This window comes from Castanea sativa, chromosome 1 (assembly GCF_040712315.1).
Source record: "Castanea sativa cultivar Marrone di Chiusa Pesio chromosome 1, ASM4071231v1".
NCBI classification, from domain to species: domain Eukaryota; kingdom Viridiplantae; phylum Streptophyta; class Magnoliopsida; order Fagales; family Fagaceae; genus Castanea; species Castanea sativa.
Window position 1 is genome coordinate 77,183,725 of NC_134013.1, and position 18,673 is coordinate 77,202,397.

General features: G+C 35.5%; 3 protein-coding genes and 1 non-coding gene across 5 annotated transcripts; 2 read left to right on the forward strand and 2 right to left on the reverse strand.

Annotated features, from left to right (window-relative positions):
* The first annotated feature begins 32 nt into the window (after nt 1-32).
* On the forward strand, nt 33-6,454 carry LOC142622183 (uncharacterized). Its single transcript, XM_075795614.1, has 2 exons — nt 33-987; nt 5,703-6,454. Exons 1-2 carry the CDS (start codon nt 373-375, stop codon nt 6,063-6,065), a joined length of 978 nt encoding a protein of 325 aa, XP_075651729.1. The 5' UTR covers nt 33-372; the 3' UTR covers nt 6,066-6,454.
* A 480-nt stretch (nt 6,455-6,934) lies between these two features.
* LOC142613419 (uncharacterized) lies at nt 6,935-11,254 on the reverse strand. The gene is made up of 10 exons (XM_075785784.1): nt 11,116-11,254; nt 10,885-11,007; nt 10,488-10,615; nt 10,177-10,249; nt 9,422-9,504; nt 9,105-9,143; nt 8,274-8,344; nt 8,088-8,202; nt 7,710-7,851; nt 6,935-7,160 (listed from the first exon to the last, which is right to left on the reverse strand). Exons 2-9 carry the CDS (start codon nt 10,928-10,930, stop codon nt 7,783-7,785), a joined length of 624 nt encoding a protein of 207 aa, XP_075641899.1. The 5' UTR covers nt 10,931-11,007; nt 11,116-11,254; the 3' UTR covers nt 6,935-7,160; nt 7,710-7,782.
* On the forward strand, nt 11,167-14,447 carry LOC142613430 (protein BUNDLE SHEATH DEFECTIVE 2, chloroplastic). Of its 2 annotated transcripts, none has more exons than XM_075785795.1 (5): nt 11,167-11,307; nt 11,412-11,509; nt 12,229-12,292; nt 13,276-13,372; nt 14,214-14,447. In XM_075785795.1, the coding sequence occupies exons 1-5, from the start codon at nt 11,250-11,252 to the stop codon at nt 14,290-14,292; spliced, it is 396 nt and encodes a 131-aa protein (XP_075641910.1). In that variant the 5' UTR covers nt 11,167-11,249; the 3' UTR covers nt 14,293-14,447. The 2 variants fall into 2 exon arrangements, with proteins under 2 accessions (XP_075641910.1, XP_075641918.1); XM_075785803.1 differs by having other exon boundaries at nt 11,172-11,307; nt 11,418-11,509.
* A 334-nt stretch (nt 14,448-14,781) lies between these two features.
* Nucleotides 14,782-14,854, reverse strand: TRNAR-CCU (transfer RNA arginine (anticodon CCU)). The gene has a single exon. It is a non-coding gene; the product is annotated as a tRNA-Arg (tRNA).
* Nucleotides 14,855-18,673: the final 3,819 nt, after the last annotated feature.

Below are 18,673 nucleotides of genomic sequence, written 5' to 3' on the forward strand. Positions count from 1 at the left end.
AGCATTTCGGTTGCAACTTGCAACATAGTTTTATGCTAAAATACAGATCTAAAATACTGACTGTACCACCGAAGCATTTCTGTTCTCTTTTAGCTGACTCCCAACTCTGCACTTCACCCACTTCACTGATCCAAATTTAATTTCCCCCTTTTTTTTTTTGGGGAAAAAAAAATCCCACATTTTCCCGGAAAATTTATCCTATTCCTTTCACATTTCATTGTCACTCAAATCCCCACTTTCAGCTGAACTCACACCTCCCCAAAAAAAGAGGAGAAACTTTCCCTTTCTACAGAGATCCATACCTTCAATTTCCCGGAAAGCTTAAAAATTATCCCGGAAAAAAAAAAAAAAAAACTTAAAAAAACCATTTTGATGGCAAATGCATGGAAAAGAGACAAACCCACACAGTTTTACCAATCGAAAACCATATGCTTACTAATCACAAGCACCCTCCTTTTTCTCACTTTCTTCGTCTATTTCACAAACCAACCCTCAAACCCTAACCCTAATCCTAACCTTTCCTTCAAAACCCAATTCCCATTCTACCCAATCCCACCATTCGATTGCCTGAAATGCCCTCAATCCCACCCAGTGATCGCCAACCTCGTCGAGGGCCTCAAATACCCTTTTCTCTACTCTCTCTCCGACCTCGGAGCCCTACCCGATAAGCCTCACAAGAACATTGTCAGAATGCTCAAAGGGAAACTCTTTCGCAAACCCGATATCTCAGTCACCATCCAGGAGGTTCTCGCCAAATTCAAAACAAGCGGAGAGAGAGGCAATGGGCTTGTTGTCGATGTCGGTGCCAATGTCGGCATGGCGAGCTTCGCTGCCGCCGCAATGGGGTTTAGGGTTTTGGCTTTCGAGCCGGTTTTTGAGAACTTGCAGAGGGTTTGTGATGGGATTTATTTCAATCGGGTTGGGGATTTGGTCACTGTTTTCAATGCCGCCGCCTCGGACCAGAATGGGAACATTACATTCCATAAGGTATGTTGTTATTATTGTACAAGTACTGTGTTTTTGGGCATGAATTTTGAATTGTTTCTTTGGTTTTTGTTATTGGGGCTATGGTGAATTCTATTGTTGATGAGTCCTAATGTGGACAATTGGGATTATATGGATTAATACTATTATTTGTAGGTTAATTATGTGATTTAATTACATGGTTGTGAAGTTTAATTATGTGCCATTTATTTTGTATTGTTGAGTTAAAAGTAAAGAGTTGTAATTGTGGTGAATTTTTTGCTTTAGTGGTTAATTGGGATTTAATTATATTTCCATGATTTAGATGGTAGGTTAAATTGTTGGTCATTGCATATCTGTTTGGATTCTTTACTACTCCTAGAACTCATTGGATTGAAGTAATGGTGGAGTCAGACAGCGTTCCTTAAGTCTAGTGGAGGGATTTATTAGGCTTACACAATTGAGGTTGTGTGGCAGTGTGAGAACATTGAAGGTGGCTTTTAAGGTCATTGAACACCTGTTAATGAGGTTCACAATCATGCGTTGGCCTTGGGCTAAGGTCTAGGATACTCTAAGGACTGGATTCTATGTTGAACTAAGAGGTGCCTGCGATTGGTTTCAGTTATGTAAATATGGATGAAGGCTACAATGGCCGAAGGACTTGTTACTTTGCTATTTTGTTTGAAGTAGAATTGAAAGAATCAATTTGGGTTTTAGGGGAAATGAACAGGATTGGATGGAATTTGACTTAATTTAAGGTAGTCAGCCTCCAAGAAGTAAAAGAAAGGGAGAATTGAGCTAGAGAGAATGTTGTGACTAATTGCTTAATGATGAATGCTAAGGATTACAAATACATGTTTCCCAGGCTTATTGGCCAAAATAACTCACTCACTCTAACAGCTTGTAACTAGTACTCATCATTACTCTAATATGATTCTTGCAATCTTGCTACTAACTCACGAATAGATTCTTGGCTCTTCCTCTTCATGACACTCTTAAAAGAGTTGCACCTTTTTTTTGTTGCTAAATTTCAAGAATTACACTTGCAATGCTCTATGGGAACCATTACATTGCCCTCCCCTTCAAATTACCCTTCAAGATGGCTTTTGGCTAGGGGAAAACTTCTCCTTACTGGTCAACTAATGGCTGTGTGGGCAGCGGAATAATATGTTTTCCTTTCCCAACTTAGGCTTTAGATAAGAGACATTGAACACATGGTGGGTATGAGTGCTAGGAGGCAATCCAGCTAGGAAGCAACATGATCAATTTGTTCGATGACTTGGAATAATCCAAAGAAACGTGAGAACAATTTAATATTTTTCCTAGCAATCAAGGACCTTTGCCTATAGGGAAGCAACCTGTGGAAGAACCAGTTCCGAACTGCCAATTCTCTTTTAGTTCTATGCTTGTCAGCTTTGGTCCTCATCTTTCCCAGTGTAGTCAAAGGCAAGCCGGGCGAGGCGAGGCGCCACTAAGGTGCCTTAAAGGCTCTAAGGCGAGGCGCCTTTAGGGAGGTGCTTGCCTTTAGAGCCTAGGCGAGCAAAGGCGACCGCCTTAAGCCATGAAAAAGGCACTAAGGCGAGAGCCTCAAGGTTTTTTTTTTTTTAATTTTTAATTTTTTAATAAATTTTTTTTTTAATAGAAGTTTGTTGTGAAACCTAATTTAGATTATTAATTTCATAAGGCATGTTATAAAACCTATTTTTAGTTAAATTAATTTACAAATTTGTTTTGTAAAACTTATTGTTATATAGAAGCTTGTACTAAAACGTATTGTTAGAATTAACTAAAAGAGCCTAAACCATGCTAATCCTATTTTGAAATAATTTTAAAGACCTAATTTCTTAATGCTTCACATTGAAAAACACTTCATTATAATATTATAATACACTAGGTACATATGATTTAAGTTCTATATGTATAATAAATATATTAAGAATTTGGCGCCTCGCTTTACTCGGGCTAGCGCCTTTTTGTCGCCTCACACCTCGGACAAGGCCTTGGCGCCTTAAGGTCACCTTTCGCCTTTGACTACCTTGATCTTTCCTCAAGTAGTCATCAAGTTGTGCCTGAGGAGAGTGACAATCTGTTCTCTGTTCTTCAAGTGCATGTTTACTGCCTCAAGCTTGGTGGTGCCTGGGATGTACTTTAATACTCTTGGTGGTTGAAAACTATAAAGGGTTTCAAATAGAGTCATCTTAGTAGAGGCATGCTTATGAGTGTTCTACCAATACTCTGCCATGGGCAACCAAGTGGATCATTGCTTAGGCTTCTCATCTCCATAGCATCTAAGAAAGTGTTCCACATTCTTGTTCACTACCTCAGTTTGGCCATCAGATAAAGGGTGATAAGCTGAGGACATATCCAAAGAGTTTCCTGTAGTTTGAAGTTTGAACAGCTCACTCTAAAAATTACCAGTGAAGATTGTATCTCTGACCCTGACCATGGTGGATGGCAACTCATGTAACTTGAATACCTGCTGCATGTAAAGCATAACAACCTTGGCAGCCAAAAGGCTGGATACAACCTTTGGCAAGGTGGTAGCAATGTGGCCCTACCCTTTGATAAACTTTTTGTAGTACCCTATTGGGTCTAAGAAAACCCTCAAATACTTCAAGGAGGTGGGGAAGACCATTGCAACATGGTTTTAGTCTTTCTTGCATCTGATTTTATGATTTCTCTAGGGATACATGCCCAAGATACCCCACCTCTCTGCAGTGAAACAGGCACTAAAATCTTGTTGGCATAAAGTTGATGTTGCTAGAGAGCCTCCAAAATGCACCTTAGATGATCCAAGTGCTCCTCAAAGTTTTACTGTAGACCAAGATATCATCAAAGAACAGCTACACAAACTTCTCAAATAGAGCTCAAAGACATCATTCATCAAGCATTGAAATGGGGAAGGGGCATTGATGAGACCAAAGGGCATTACCAAGAACTTATAGTGGTTTGGAACATCTTATCTGATCTGATGCTTCCCAGATTTCAAGCTTGGAGAAAATGGCTGCCTTAGAGTATCTCCAGCAGATGCTCTATCTCTATTTTTAGTCCCAAAAATGCTACTGTTCACCTATTGTTCACCCTCCAACAGCTTCTCTAAACACAAAACTTTTCCAATTTTTTTTTGAAGTTGCTACAGTAATTATCTTAATTTAGAGAACATTGTAGCAACTCCAAATGAATTTCTACACAAAAAATTCATACATCTCAGTAAAAAAAAAAAAAATTCTCTCTCTCCTCTCATCTCTTTGTTTCAGTCTCTTTGCTTCACTCTAAAAAAACGTCTCACATAATCCAAACACAAAACACAAAAAAAAATCCAATTCTTACAATAAAGTTGAATTAGAACAAGCAAATATGAAGAAAAAAAAAAAAAGAAGAAGAAGAAGAACAAGCCGATCTGACCCAGCCTGGTGGTGGGGAGGAGGACAAGCGGCGGTGGGGCAGCAGACGTGGTAGTGCTGCATGGTGAATGCCGATCTCCACCGGCTTTATCCTTTCGGCGACCTCAATCTCCACCAGCCTTGCAGTCTCTCTCTCTCTCTCTCTCTCTCTCTCTCTCTTCTCTGATGTTCAGTAAATGTGAGTTGCTGGAATGGTCTTGAGGAGAAAAAGAAAATAAAAGTGGGTAGGTAGAGATAGGACACTTGTGTGGAGAAAAAAAAGAAAAGAAAAAAAAGAAATGAAACGTATGGATGAGGACGAAATGGAAGAAAGAAAAATAATATAAAAAATAAAAAAATCTTAATTGAGAAATACTATCACAATATCTTCACAATAAATTTTAAATAACAGATTGTTATTAGTTAATATTGGCAAGTAAAAAAATAATTTCAATAGTGGGTTCAAATTAAAACTAGTAACAATTCTCACTGAAAAATATAGTTGTTAAAAAAAGAATAAATGATGATTAAAAAAAGAATAAAAATGAATAAAGAAATAAAATTTAAATGAGATAGAGAATGGGATAGAGAATTTGTTGAAAAGTGTATTTGAAAAAGTGGGTAGGTAAAAGCTAAATGTCACTGTTCATTCTCCAAACAGTACAAAAATTTGGAAAATCTGCTGGAGATGCTCTCATAACTAACTCTAACAGCTTGTTACTACTCATTAACCACTCTTGTATACTTCTTTCAATCTTGCAACTAACTCACTGACAAATTCTTGGCTCTTCTTCATGCTGTTACTTGAATTAAACTTGCAATGGCCTATTGGAGCCATTACATGGAGTTGCAGACTTTATGGATAATGTCACACAAAAGCATGGAGCCTTTGTTAAGAACGTATTGAGGTCTACTGTTGGTAAAAGTAATAACCATTTGCAACATTTGAACATCTTTAGCTAATAACCTTGTAGTTAAGTGGCATTGCTTGATTTCCTTTATGAGGAGAACCAGGGTTCAAATCCCCTCTATACACTTGTCGTCACAATTGACTTATTAAAAAAAAAAACATTCAATTATCTGTAGTCCACACTATTTTAGTTTTCAATGTCACTCTGTTAATACATGTAAATTTATTTCATCTGGTTGCTCTCTCAATTCATTGAGTAAACCCTAGTCTTGGTATACTATACTGCTCTTTTATGAATTTACCATGTCTGAAATATTGAAACCTCAATTAATGGGTTTGAATTGTTGATATAGGAAAAGCTCTTTGAATCCTACTTGATATTTATCATGCTACCTAATTCTTCTTTTGCTGCATGGCTAAAGTTAATACTCTTTCTTATGTTGCAGTTGGTTGGTCGGCTTGACAATAGTGCTGTTTCAGCTACTGGGGCAAAGATGGCATTCAAATCCAATGAAGAGATAGCACTTCAAGTAAGGTCCATCCCCCTTGATGAGGTAATACCAGAATCAGAGCCTGTGGTTCTGATCAAAATAGATGTTCAGGGCTGGGAATATCATGTGCTGAAAGGAGCCTCAAAGTTACTATCAAGAAAGGGAAGGGAAGCCCCATATCTCATCTATGAGGAAGATGAGCGATTGTTGCAAGCCAGTAATAGCAGTGCCAAGGAGATACGTGACTTCCTTCACAGTGTTGGTTATAGTCATTGCACCCAGCATGGTACAGATGCACACTGCACCAAGAGTGGTTGACATAGTATTATCACTTATCGTAGAGGCAGTGAAAGGCATACAACACCTAATCTTAGAGAAAAACCTGATAAATTGGTCAAAGGTTCAATGACACCTGTGTAGCCCGGTAAGCAATTGCTAGTTGAAAGTCACCTTCTTTACTGCTCAGCAGGACCATATACGAAGGAAGTAACAATACATGTAAAAAGAGTTTGCAATTTGAAGGATCTGCTGTTGGCTTTGCTTGCTGGTTGCTCATGCTGTGCATTTGCAAGCTTCAAAATGTAAAATTCTTACTTTTTGTTATTTTATCTTTATATGCATTTATGTGTTGAATTAATAGGGAATGCATTGAGAATATTGTATTTCATTGACTCTTATTTGATTTTGCCAGAAATTTATTTGCAACAGTCGTTTTCTTTCCCTTTTTATACATATATTAAGAAAGAAAAAAAAATCTGTCCATTTTAAGCAATAGCTTCTCGATAATGCTCAGTTGCCAAGAGCACGCTACAAAAAAACTGAACTTCCTCTCTGGAATTAAAGTGGCTGGCATAAAATTCAAGTATTCATATGTTCTGTAATCTCTCAATCTTATGGCACACAAAAAGATCTAGGGAATTGATAAGAGTTTTCACTAACTTGAAAGTATTATGAAATAAATGAAGCGGAGAAATTAGCAAAATAAGGCACAAGCTTCCTGTGCCATCAAAGTCAGTTAGGTGTGGATATACCATACAGGTGATGGCTGATGAAACGCTTTGTTTATAATGAATTTTCAAATCTTTTAAGAGACCGTTTCTCCATGACAAGCTGAGTTGTCATTCAAACTACATAAAAAAGATAAATAAAATTGCAGTAAGCAAAGTAATTAAAGAGGAGTTGAAAACTTCTCAAAATGAATTAATCATTTAAAGCCTGTTTGTAGGACGAGTAATGTCTCTTTGCTATTCGTATTCTGATTATGTACATTGTATTAACAGTCTCCATAGATGGCTGCAACTGCGCCAGAATGTGAATAGTGTAATTAAAATAAACTAATTATACATCTGATGAAACATAGTCCACAGTGAATATGTGCTAAAGTAGCTTCCACAATCAGGCACAACGTGTAACCTGCAAGAATAAATAAATATGAGAGAGAGAGAGAGAGAGAGAGAGAGAGAGAGAGAGAGTGGTTATTACAATAAACTGCCAGAACATCTCCGTGTGGGGATTCAAGAAGATATCTATTAGGATATGAGATGCTGAGCATATTTCCTACTACTTCAAAGAAAACTTATTTTTCCAAAGTTATAGAGCTCCCAGGACAAAAAAAAATTGTCTGGTCACACGCAACTAAGCTCTCCTAGAACAGCCACTGTACAAAACAGGAATGACAAAACTACAGATAACCACAGAATCTGAATTGGATCAAGCATTGAGAAAGAGGAAGAAACAAGTGAGCCCCCGCATTTATTTAGGATATTTATGGTAATAATATACTAATGTTTGGTTTAAATACTAATTAGGATAACCAAATCCTGATATTACAAAATTTAAAATTTATAAATATATGTATATATAAGAAATAAACTCTAAAGGACATAGAGCCATTACTATGCTGTCCAGGAGATAAAAAATGTTCAGCAACAAGCAGCATACTATTTAACGAATCTGTCATACCTCACTGAACTAAAATGTTTGGGGCCGTTGGCAAAGCAGGATAGTTGTCAGCACAAATCTAATGCCTTTAGTATTATTTAGGCCCGCTATTTTTTGAAGGGCCAGCTCTCTCCACCATAACATCATAAAGTTGCTTCCCATTCTGATTGTCAAAAGAAAACCGCAAAAATTAATTTATTTTTTCTTTTAAGGAATCAAAATTTTAGCTTCTAAACTTCAGTAAGAATCCCTTTCAATTACTGACCCAACTTCCCAAAACATGTGGGATGCTAACAAGACTCTATGGTCTTGATCCTTTGAACACTCCAAGAGAAGTAGCAAGACACAACTGGACTACAATGCCAATAAAATTCAGATTATGTTTCTGTTTGCACTCACAAAAATCACTGGGAAGAAGTGTACTTGTCCTTCAGGTTTTGTTTGGGTCTCTTTAAAATACACCAGAATAGGGAAATTTGGCCACCAGAGCTCCCAATTCACAAATGTTGAATATCTGTAGTAAATCAAATAGGTGAGTGACTGTTTAAATTGTTAAAACTAATGGGGTGCAGAAATAGTACTCACTTCCATCGATTTTCCCCACCAACGAAGACATTTTCACCTGAATCCTGAAGCTGCTCTCCTACTTTTACCTCCTAAAACCACAGAGTAACACAGATTTAGTAAATGTAAAAAACAGGCTGACAGTGAACAAAACAAAAAGAAGAATATATACCACATATGATAGATCTTCTATCAAATTTTGGAAGTTATAGGACTCAACTCTAGTTAACAAACATCCAGGTAAAACAAGTTCATCTGAAACTATATGTACCAGTAAAAGTAGGAGCTCACATTGATGGTTGGAAATACTAAACCAGTTTGCAAACAAATGTGCCTCTTAGAGAGAGAGAGAGAGAGAGAGAGAAAGAGAGAGAGGAGATAGAGAGAGATACCCCACAACTGGTGCATTGGAGTTGACTTCAGGTACAAGTTAGATATCTATATAGATTAACAAGTGCTTCCAGATATTGCCAAAATTGTATAATACCAGTAATAAAAACCATAAAAACATACACATAGACGCACAGTGTGTGTGTCATGCCACCATTAGTGAATGCATATACTTTAATAAAAGTGGTGCTGTAACTGCTGTTAAAATAAGTTGCATGTAGCCTAATGCAAACCAACTGAATATAAACTCAAACAGTTAAGCAATCAGAACCCTTTGTCTAAGAAACTCAAGAACTTTGTTCTTCAAAAGATCATGCCAGCCTTCAACCTAATGCAGTAGTCCAAGGAAAATTATGCACAACAATGACTATACACACGCCAACTTTATGTGAAATTCAAGCTATCACATTGTCAAATAATTAAAATAAGTGGGACATGTTTTGGGAATGTTAGTGAACAAACCAGAGCCTCTGCATCAAAGACAAACCTCACTCTTGTTGTCTGAAAGAAGGAAATAAATAGATTAGATGGTTCCATGGAAAAATAATTGCATGAAGTTGCAACACAAGAAGGAAAAATGGAGAAGTAAATATTTGACTAAAAGATTGCTTTTTATCCATGTTTTTCATTCATTCATGAGACAGACCAATTCAAGGCATCTTGAAAATCATTTTAAGTTCAATCAGGATAAAGAACACAACAAGTATAGGCAGGCCTGTCCCCTAAATGCCTGTAGTTTTGAAAAACTTCTAACACTGTCTAGTTCAAGTTGTTGTTACCTGGAACAAAAGGAGTAATCCAAGGAGACCGACAGGCGCAGCTGGTAACAGATTATTTGTATAGGCTAGCCCACCAGATAGACCTGTTTCAATTATACATTGAAGTTGCACATGAAAAACAACGTAGATGCAATCTTGTTGAGAGAAAGAAAGGGTAGTTGATGAGCAATTATCACATACAATGTTCCCAATGAAATCTAATGACTAAGTCAAATATTTCTGAGATGGTCAATCAGGATTTATTTTCTATAATTATAGATGTTGGTGGTTTGAAACATGGCAGATCTCACATCTCTTGGATCACACTCACCAACCACCAAGTGATAATCTAGAGACCAGCTCAATGGCTTGAATGTAGTTCTGGCAATGAGTTTCAACAAATGGACTAAACCATCTCAAAAAACCATGCCATCTGTAAATAATGAAAAATGCATGATACTGCAGATGATAACATAACCAACTAATTCTTGTTTTGAAAAAAATTATATACTACACCCAGCATAGTATTCCTTCCTATCACATGAGTGATGTGGCCCTCCCGGTGGGATCTATTTTTGTATTAAAGAAAGAAGTTCTACACTGGTGTACAAAACAATTTCCCCTTATTTTGACAATATTTATCCTTAAAGAAAAACTGGATCATTATTTGATGTGTAGTCAAAGTCATTAGGACCTTCATACATAAAAGTTCAGAATAACTTGCAAAAGCCAATTATAATCCTGAAATGTATGTAAGAGTAGTAGTTAGTACCCACCAAGTAAAACAACAGGTATGCGATAATCTGGCTCAGGAATCACAGTCTCTTTCTTATTGACCCTCCTTCCAAGCTGTTAAACACATAAATAAACTTCCCAATAAACAAGCTGCACCCAATTAAAGCCAAACCCATTTTGCAAAAATATTCCATATTCACTATAAAGTATCCCATTAAACTCTATCCTATCAAGCTTCTTTTTCACTATGCCCACAAACCACAACTCCATAAATTGCAAGAGAATGTGTACATCTTGAATTGCAAACAGCAATGTACAATAACAAGATGCAGAAAGGTGAAGTGGTACTAACCACTGAGGCGACCACGGCACGGCCTCCATGGCTGCCATTAGTTTTCATTGTCAGAAAGTTTTGATTGTACATCACTTTGCCATAGAATGAGCTCCTCAAATTGCTCAAAAGTCCACCCACTTCTCTGTCTGTTTAAACAGCATAAACTCAGTTCAATAAAATCGAAGTTAAACGGTTCCTAGTGACCCAGTCCGGAGATTGCAACATTAAACATCATAGTTTTCCCAGAACTTGAAATTAAAAAAATTTGCATCGTATTATCTTACATGAAACAATAAGATAAGTATGTTTATCAAATAAAAATAAAAAGACTGTATAAATAAGAAAATTAAAAAGAAAAATCATACATTAAACTATGAAACTTGTACATAAAGAAGAGAAACTTGGAAATACTTACTTTGCAAAGGGTGAAAGCGAGAAGTGGATAAGAGAGCGCTTGCCATTTGTTTTAACGAAACTGATTTCTGTGTTTTTTGAAGAACAGTTTTGGAGGTGGAAATCGAGTTTACTTTATTTGCCACTACAAGGACGACAAAACGACACGTAGGAATAGAAGTACAATTATATCATCAAGGGTATTTGAGTAAATTAGATTACAAAGAGCATCTTTATTTGAAGAATAGAGTACCTTATCTTGTTCCACCTTAAATCCGCACACAGAGAGACAGACACTTCAGTTGGGTCCTAAAACTCTAAAAGCTCAACTCTTTTCAGTTCAATCTGCTAAAAATCAGAGTTATAGGAATTGGAAAACCTCTGTGAATGGCTAACTCTTTATGTTTCACATCTGTTTGTTCCTTTAAGTCCCCTAACAAACCAGGTATCTCTCTCTCTCATATGTATGTATTTGATTCTGGGTGTTTTTGTTTTGGTTAAAAATGTGGTTTTTTTTTTTGTGTTTTGTTTGATTTGTTTTGTTTCTAGGGATAGTAATTGGCAAGTCAGTGACTCGGAAGGTTCTTCGGGTAAATGAACTGTTTCAGAAGTCTGAGACTGCTAAGTTTCAATCTTTGGAGGTTAAGGTAAATGTTTAATTGTGTATTCACCAATGTAAGTATGTGCTTAATATTGTACTAATTTTTGGTTAAACTTGTTCTTTTCACTACTTATTGTTGTTGACTTGTTGGAAATGAATTACTTTGACTTTTCTAACAAAGGGTTCAATACCAAGTTTTACTTCATTAATTTTTATTTGATTTGAATCGCGACAAGGTGCTAAGTACATAGAACTTACGATTTGTGAATAACTGGACGTCTAGTTATAAAACGGCCATTTTTGTTTGGAAAATACTTGTTTCACACACGTTGTTGCACACGTCTTTACACACATGAAAGCTGTGAAGTCACGATTTCCAGCCTTGAAGTGCAATTTCCACGTGTGTAAAAAATTGTGTGCAACAAGGTGTGTGCAATAAACACTACCGTTTTTGTTAGGATAGATTTAATATATAGGCAGTGAGGCATGAAAGTTAGAACTATTATGAAGGCATTGCTATACTAAGAGCAAAGTGATTCTAATTATAGGCATTTAACTGTTTAAGGTAAGAGGAAGGCTAAATTATTGTGGATTTTAGCCTTTGAAAAATTAGAGAACATTTGATATAGGCTTCCATCTAAAGCAATTACAGACAAGAATTATATTGTAAGTTGCAAACAAGTGGGATGAGTTAAACTTTGAAGACTTTTCCTTTTGCTTTTGAACTTCTTTCCATTGAAATTCACTTTTGTCATGGATAAACAGGCTACAGAAAGCAATAAGGGAACCAAACCAAATAGCATAGTCTGTGCTGATTGTGATGGAAATGGTAAGTTTTTTTTTTCCTTCTCTTTTTTGGGTCTATATTTTAGTTTGAAATTAGATGTCTTTCTTTTTGTGCTGAATTTTGCTTGGAACACACTTTAGAATACCAACTTTAAAAGCAGTTAGTGATATGGCTGGGATGAGATACGAATTCTTAACGGTATGTCTAAAGAAGAGTAATAGGGCTTCTTCTTCTCTTCCTTCATAAAACGAATAGCCAATGATGTTGATGATTATTTGCGGTACTACCATGGTATTGAAGGGTGAGCCATGCTCATGCTGATTGCAGCAAAGCACAACTAATTTTTCCCTTCTACCACTGTAATAAATCTTTCTTTTGCAGTCTGCTTTAAACTTCTCAGTCATTCTGTCTAGGAACTACTTTTATAACATATATAAGGCTGAATTTGAAAGTGTGTTCTTGAAATTGTAAATCAAGTTGCTTGTACAAAAAAAAAAAAAGAATCAGATTGTGTGCTGAATTGTTTTTTGTACTTTTTTTCATCTGTTATGTTTGCTGAGCTTCTTACAACTTCTTAGATAGAATCTAGTTTGGGGGACATAATAGTTCTGTTGAGAATTTTTGGTTTGTGGATGTATTTGGTCACTAGTTCGAATCAACCCTGCCCCTCCCCTTGGGGCCAAAACTTGTTAACAAAAATTGTTTGTGGGTATATTCGGTAGTGCCTATGACTTCTTCCAGGTGGAGTTTGCTTTGGTTACTTTCCACCGAGTGCAGTAAAGCATTAGTAATGAATTACTTGGACTACAGCTTTAAGATTATTCCAATGAGTCCATGTTCATTACTGAGATTTGTTTATTGCATCATCCACCCACTGTCTAAATCTTTTGGTTGGTCAGATTTGCCTAAACCTTCCATTTGACACTCCTAATTAAGTACTTTCCTTATCAAATTACATTTTCTCTGAATTTGATAAATAATGCTCATAAATGCATAGAATCACTATGTTTACCTTCCTATACCAGGTGCCAAATTGTGTACACAATGCGAGGGTTCTGGAGTTAATACAGTAGACCACTTCAATGGACAGTTTAAAGCTGGTGGATTATGTTGGCTATGCAGGTATTTAAGTTAAAATGCCCCCTCTCTCTCTCTCTCTCTCTCTCTCTCTCTCTCTGTGCGCATGTGTGTTCATGTGTTTGTGTTTGTGTTTGTGTCCTTGATGTTGAGTGCAGCCAACAAAGAGTATCAGAATCAGTATTATTTCCATTATGATCACCTTAAAGGGACCAGAGCTACATTTTGCTTTCCTTATCATCGACTGAGAAGCCTGAGATATCAGACAGGCTAAAGTATTCAAGTGACACAATCAAAACTAACACCACCTTAGGATTTTTAAGGAGAACTAGGTCCTAGAAATGTTTTGGATAATTGAAAGTGCTTTGTGTGTAGCATGTGATAATGGACGAGTCCAGGTATTGAGAACCATTTGAAATGCAGATCTTAACACTTAATTTCTTTTCCTTCCTGGCTTCTTTTAGGTTAGGAATTGCCAAAAAAAAAAAGGCAAATCCTCATGTTTGACACTTTCCCTATTTTGATTAAATGTATTAAACTCTTGAATAAATTAAATATCGATGTAAAAATGTTATTTTAAAATCTTGAGAATGCTCGCATAGGCAGAATGCAGGTACCCCAAGCCTTATTATTTCTTTATTTTGTTTATCTTGCATGCTTGAAGGATTCAGAAATGCACTATTTGATAGTTTCAGATAAAGATATGTCATATGTCCTTGTAAATGAAACGACCTCCAAAAAAAAATTTATGTCGATCTTTTTGTATTGAGTCCTTGATCAGACATAGATTTCTGTTGTGGCTTTGAATCATAACTTTATAAAGGGATTGATGCTAGCTTTTATACATCTGGAATCCCATTCATAAGTATGATATGTTTCCTTGCAGAGGTAAAAGGGAAATTTTGTGCGGGAGTTGTAATGGAGCTGGCTTTCTTGGTGGATTCATGAGCACATTTGATGAATAGAAAGTTTGCAAAATTGGATCTTCAGTGATTTGTACCAAAATTTTGAATCATGATACACTGCCAAAATTTTGCAGTAAATGAACTGTGAATGTTAGTCTGTGTTGTCCAGCTTTTGATTCTGAACTTTGAATCTTAAACAGATTTTTCGAATTTCATATCAGGCTTCCATAGATTTATGCTTTCCTGGTTTTATTTCAATTAATGATAATAGAAGGGAAATGAAACATGCTCAACTTATTTGTGTGAATATTACATTTGGAAAATTAAGAAACATTACAGCTCTTTTTTTAATTTTTAAAGAGACTTAACTGGATGAAGATGACATAACTATAGGTTGCTTCTTGACTAAAATTTAGCTTATAAGTCAGAGCTTTTTATTTTATTTTTAATGAATCTTATAAATTAGAACATGAAAATAAAGAGTAAAATGATTGATATGATATAAGATTCCTTGTATACAAAACAGAATAATATGGTTTTTTCATAACACGCGCCAGGTAGGGGTCGAACCTACGACTTTCTGCTTAGGAAACAGACGCTCTATCCACTGAGCTACAGGCGCTCTCGTGGCAACTTTTGTCCTTTTAATCATTAACTATGTAATTCGTATGTTTCAACGTAAATAGTAATTTCCTCAATTAACTGTCAGAAACTCAGAATTATCAGATCAACTGTTGCTTTTACACCAACTCTGATAGTTATTGGAGCATCCCATTCAAATTATAACAATGTAATATCCACAAATTCTGAAAATGTATTCTAGTGAATTAATTACGTGTTGATCTTTTAAGAAAATAGTTTTCTAAAAATTGAAGCTTACGAAAATTTCATACAACACAATAAAAAAGATTCCTTTGTTCTACTCTCTTGCATTTGACAAAGAATGTTTTATACCTATAAAAAAAAAAAAATGTTTTATAAGATTTATTTGTTGCATATATAGTATTACTCGAAAGAATCCTGTTATTATTAAGAAGTTTTTCTTAGTTTCCTCTCTTTTTAAATTTTAACACAACATTCTTTTTTCTTTCTGTTTCCCTTATTTAATGACAGAAATAGTGATTGTGACATAAGGATATTCCTAAAAGATCCCAGGAATAAATTAGTACATAGGCATTCATAATGTAGTGAATCTCATGATGGACAGCAGAAATAAAAGAAGATTGATACGTGTGTTAGGGCATCCGCATTAGTTTTTGTCCATTTTGCAAGAAATTTTTTTTTTTTTTTTTTAATTTTACATACCTACTTTTATAAAACACTCATATTAGTTTGTCTATTCTACACATTTATTCAATAAAATATTCATTCTTGACTCAATACCTGGCCACCATCATTAACCTAGCCTCCATCATCAACCCACACAACCAACATCATCAAGTCAACCTCCATCATCAACCCACCCATCGAAATCCCAAAACCACTAATCAAAATCATCAAAACCCACTGATCAAAATCCCAAAACCATCAAACAAAGAAAAAAGATAGCAACGACGATTGGTCAGGTAGCAGCGAGTGAGGTGATCGCTGGTGGCCCGGCTATGGCGAGACTCAAGAGAGCAGCGGACGATCAAAACCCCCTAATCAAAATCTCAAAACCATCAAACTGAGAAAAAAAGATAGCAACGATGATTGGCGAAAGCAGCGGCAATTGACGAGGTAGTGGTGATCGACGTGAGTAACGGAGAGTGAGGTGATCGGCGGTGGCACGGCTATGGCAAGACTTGAGAGAGCAGCGGAGATCAGTGGAGGAAAAGAGAGTGCGAGGTGAGAGTCAGACTAGAGAGAAAAATAGATAGTGAGGTGGAGAGAAAAAAAAATAATAAAATATCAAATGCAAGAGCTACAGTAACCGTGCATATATGCCAGTTACTATAGCACTTGTGCATTTATACACAATTTTACACCCACTGATGTGAGTGTCTTTATTTATTTATCAAAATGTGTAAAATGACAGATTATGCAACCATCGATGTGGTTGCTTAGTACCTAAGTTGTGGTGACAAAGTAAATTTTAATTTTTTCATGTGGTAGGAGTTGTTCTTTACTGTTTGCAAAGGAATAAAGTAGTACATAGGTGTCATTCTATTTTTTTTTTTTTTTTGAGAAAGTTTCAGTCTATGGCATTTGCTCCTAATGATAACTCTTTATCATCAAACCAAAATACCAATCAGTCTTTCATGTAGGTAGGGATTGAACCCCAGATTTCTTATTCAACCATCAGAAACTTTATCAATTAAGTTAACTGGAACCCACATGTGTCATTCTATTCACAGTGTCATGATGAACAATAAATAAATAAAAAATAAAAAATAAAAAAGATAGATACATGGGTTAGTACATTAGTTAGAGTCCAAATCTTCTGTTCCACTTTTCCTGTTCCACTCTATAGTCTACCAATAAAAATTTGCCACGTGTCCACCTAATTAATTAAATACTATTATTAATTAATAACGGTAGCATTAATAAGTCAATAATGATAGTATTTAATTAATTAGGTGAACACGTGGCAAATTTTTATTAGTAAAGTATAGAGTGGAGCAGGAAAAGTGGAACAGAAGATTTGGACTCCATTAGGTATCCCAACAAAGTAATTTTTATTTTTGGTAAAGTAGCATTAACTCTCACTTTACTGTTTGCAAATGTATTAAACATTTAAACTTCCCCGTACTTGGCAAAAGAAAGATGCAATAATACAAAAACGACGGAATAAAGTAGCACATAGGTATTCAACTGTTCATAGTATCCTAATGTACGGTGGAAATAAAAGAAGATATTGGGATAATACATTAGGTATTATTCGTCATGCGGGATGACCTATCCTTTTACTATTTTCAAATTAATGAAGTAGTACATAAGGTTCAACTTACACATAGTGTTATAACTTATAATAAAAATAAGAGTTCGGTTAACAAGTGCCCTTATTAGAACATCTTAATGAATTATTTTTAAAAAGTTGTAATACTACTTTTAAAATTTAAAAAAAAAAAACATAAAAAACTGTCAAAAAAATTAATTACCTTTTTCTTTTCTTATAAAAAGTTTTTGATCTTAATCTAACGCTCTTAGGACATCCAATAATTTTCCCCTAAAAATAAAAGGAGATAGATGCATAAATTAGTATATTAGGTGTCCTAAAAAAATAATTTTTATTTTTTCTAATGTAACACTAATTAAACTAGCATTTACTGTTTGCAAAGATATGACTTATGTGCTTCCCTTTACTTAGCAAAATAGAGATGTAATAAAAATACAAGAAGTCAAAGATTAACAAAATAAAGTAATACATGTGTCCATTGAGTTATACATCTAAAATGTCCTAATAAGTATTACTGTTTTTTAAAAAAACAAAAGTGTCCTAACAAAGTAATTTTTCTTTTTCGTACCGTTTCATGAGTAATTCTATCAAGCTAAAGCCAATGAAAATCTAACAGGCCATTCAATAAAAAATCCGATGGAAGTCCTGTAAACTGAAGGGTTTATTACACTTCAATAACGCATTTGCATGTCTTTAAAAGTTTCTGGAGTATCAAGCAAAAAGAGAGTTTCCATAGTTTTAGTTTTCATTGATACGAAACAGGTACACATTATCATAAGAACCAATCAAACCAAGTTGGAAATCTTGAATTCAATAAGAAATCTAAATACTCAAGTCCAAAAAAAGAAATTGCCAAACCCATCTAAACCCGGTCTCATTGGTACAAAACATAGTCACATAGATATGCTGACTGCATCAATCTATTTCAGTGCAGATACTCGAAACTATGCAATGATAAAGACAATACTCTGGAAAGGTTGACAAGTTTCGGATTGATCTCTCTCCTTTTCACTTACGGGGTGGTTTACATGTATCATATTCATACATTCACTCCCATGTGAGAGAGTGGATATATGTATTGGAAATTGGAACAGGATAGATTTTCTCCTCGCTCATAGTAATAGACGCGTCGAAAAACTTACAACACGAATGAAACTCAGATAAACACAAACACAAAAAACATGCAAAACACATAAACCAAGACCAGATCTCTCTCTCTCACACACACAACTTGTCTAACCCATAAAAACCACCTGAACACCATAAGGCTTCTTAAAGCACCTGAAAACCAGGCTGGAAAGACATTGATAGCCTAACCCCTTGAGGCTGTTCTCATCCTGGCTAACAGTGCTAAGGAGCCCTCAACAAGAACATTGATACTAGAGATAATTCTCGTTCCCTTGGAAGGCAAGATCTTGTTACATGCCTTCCATCCAAGATGAGTGACCGTGTTAGTTTGGTTCACAAGAACAGTAATAAGTTCATTCTGGAGTTATTCAAGCTCCTTTTTTCTTTTTCTTTTTTTTTTTCACCTTTTCATAAAGTGGCTTATCCCAGACCAAG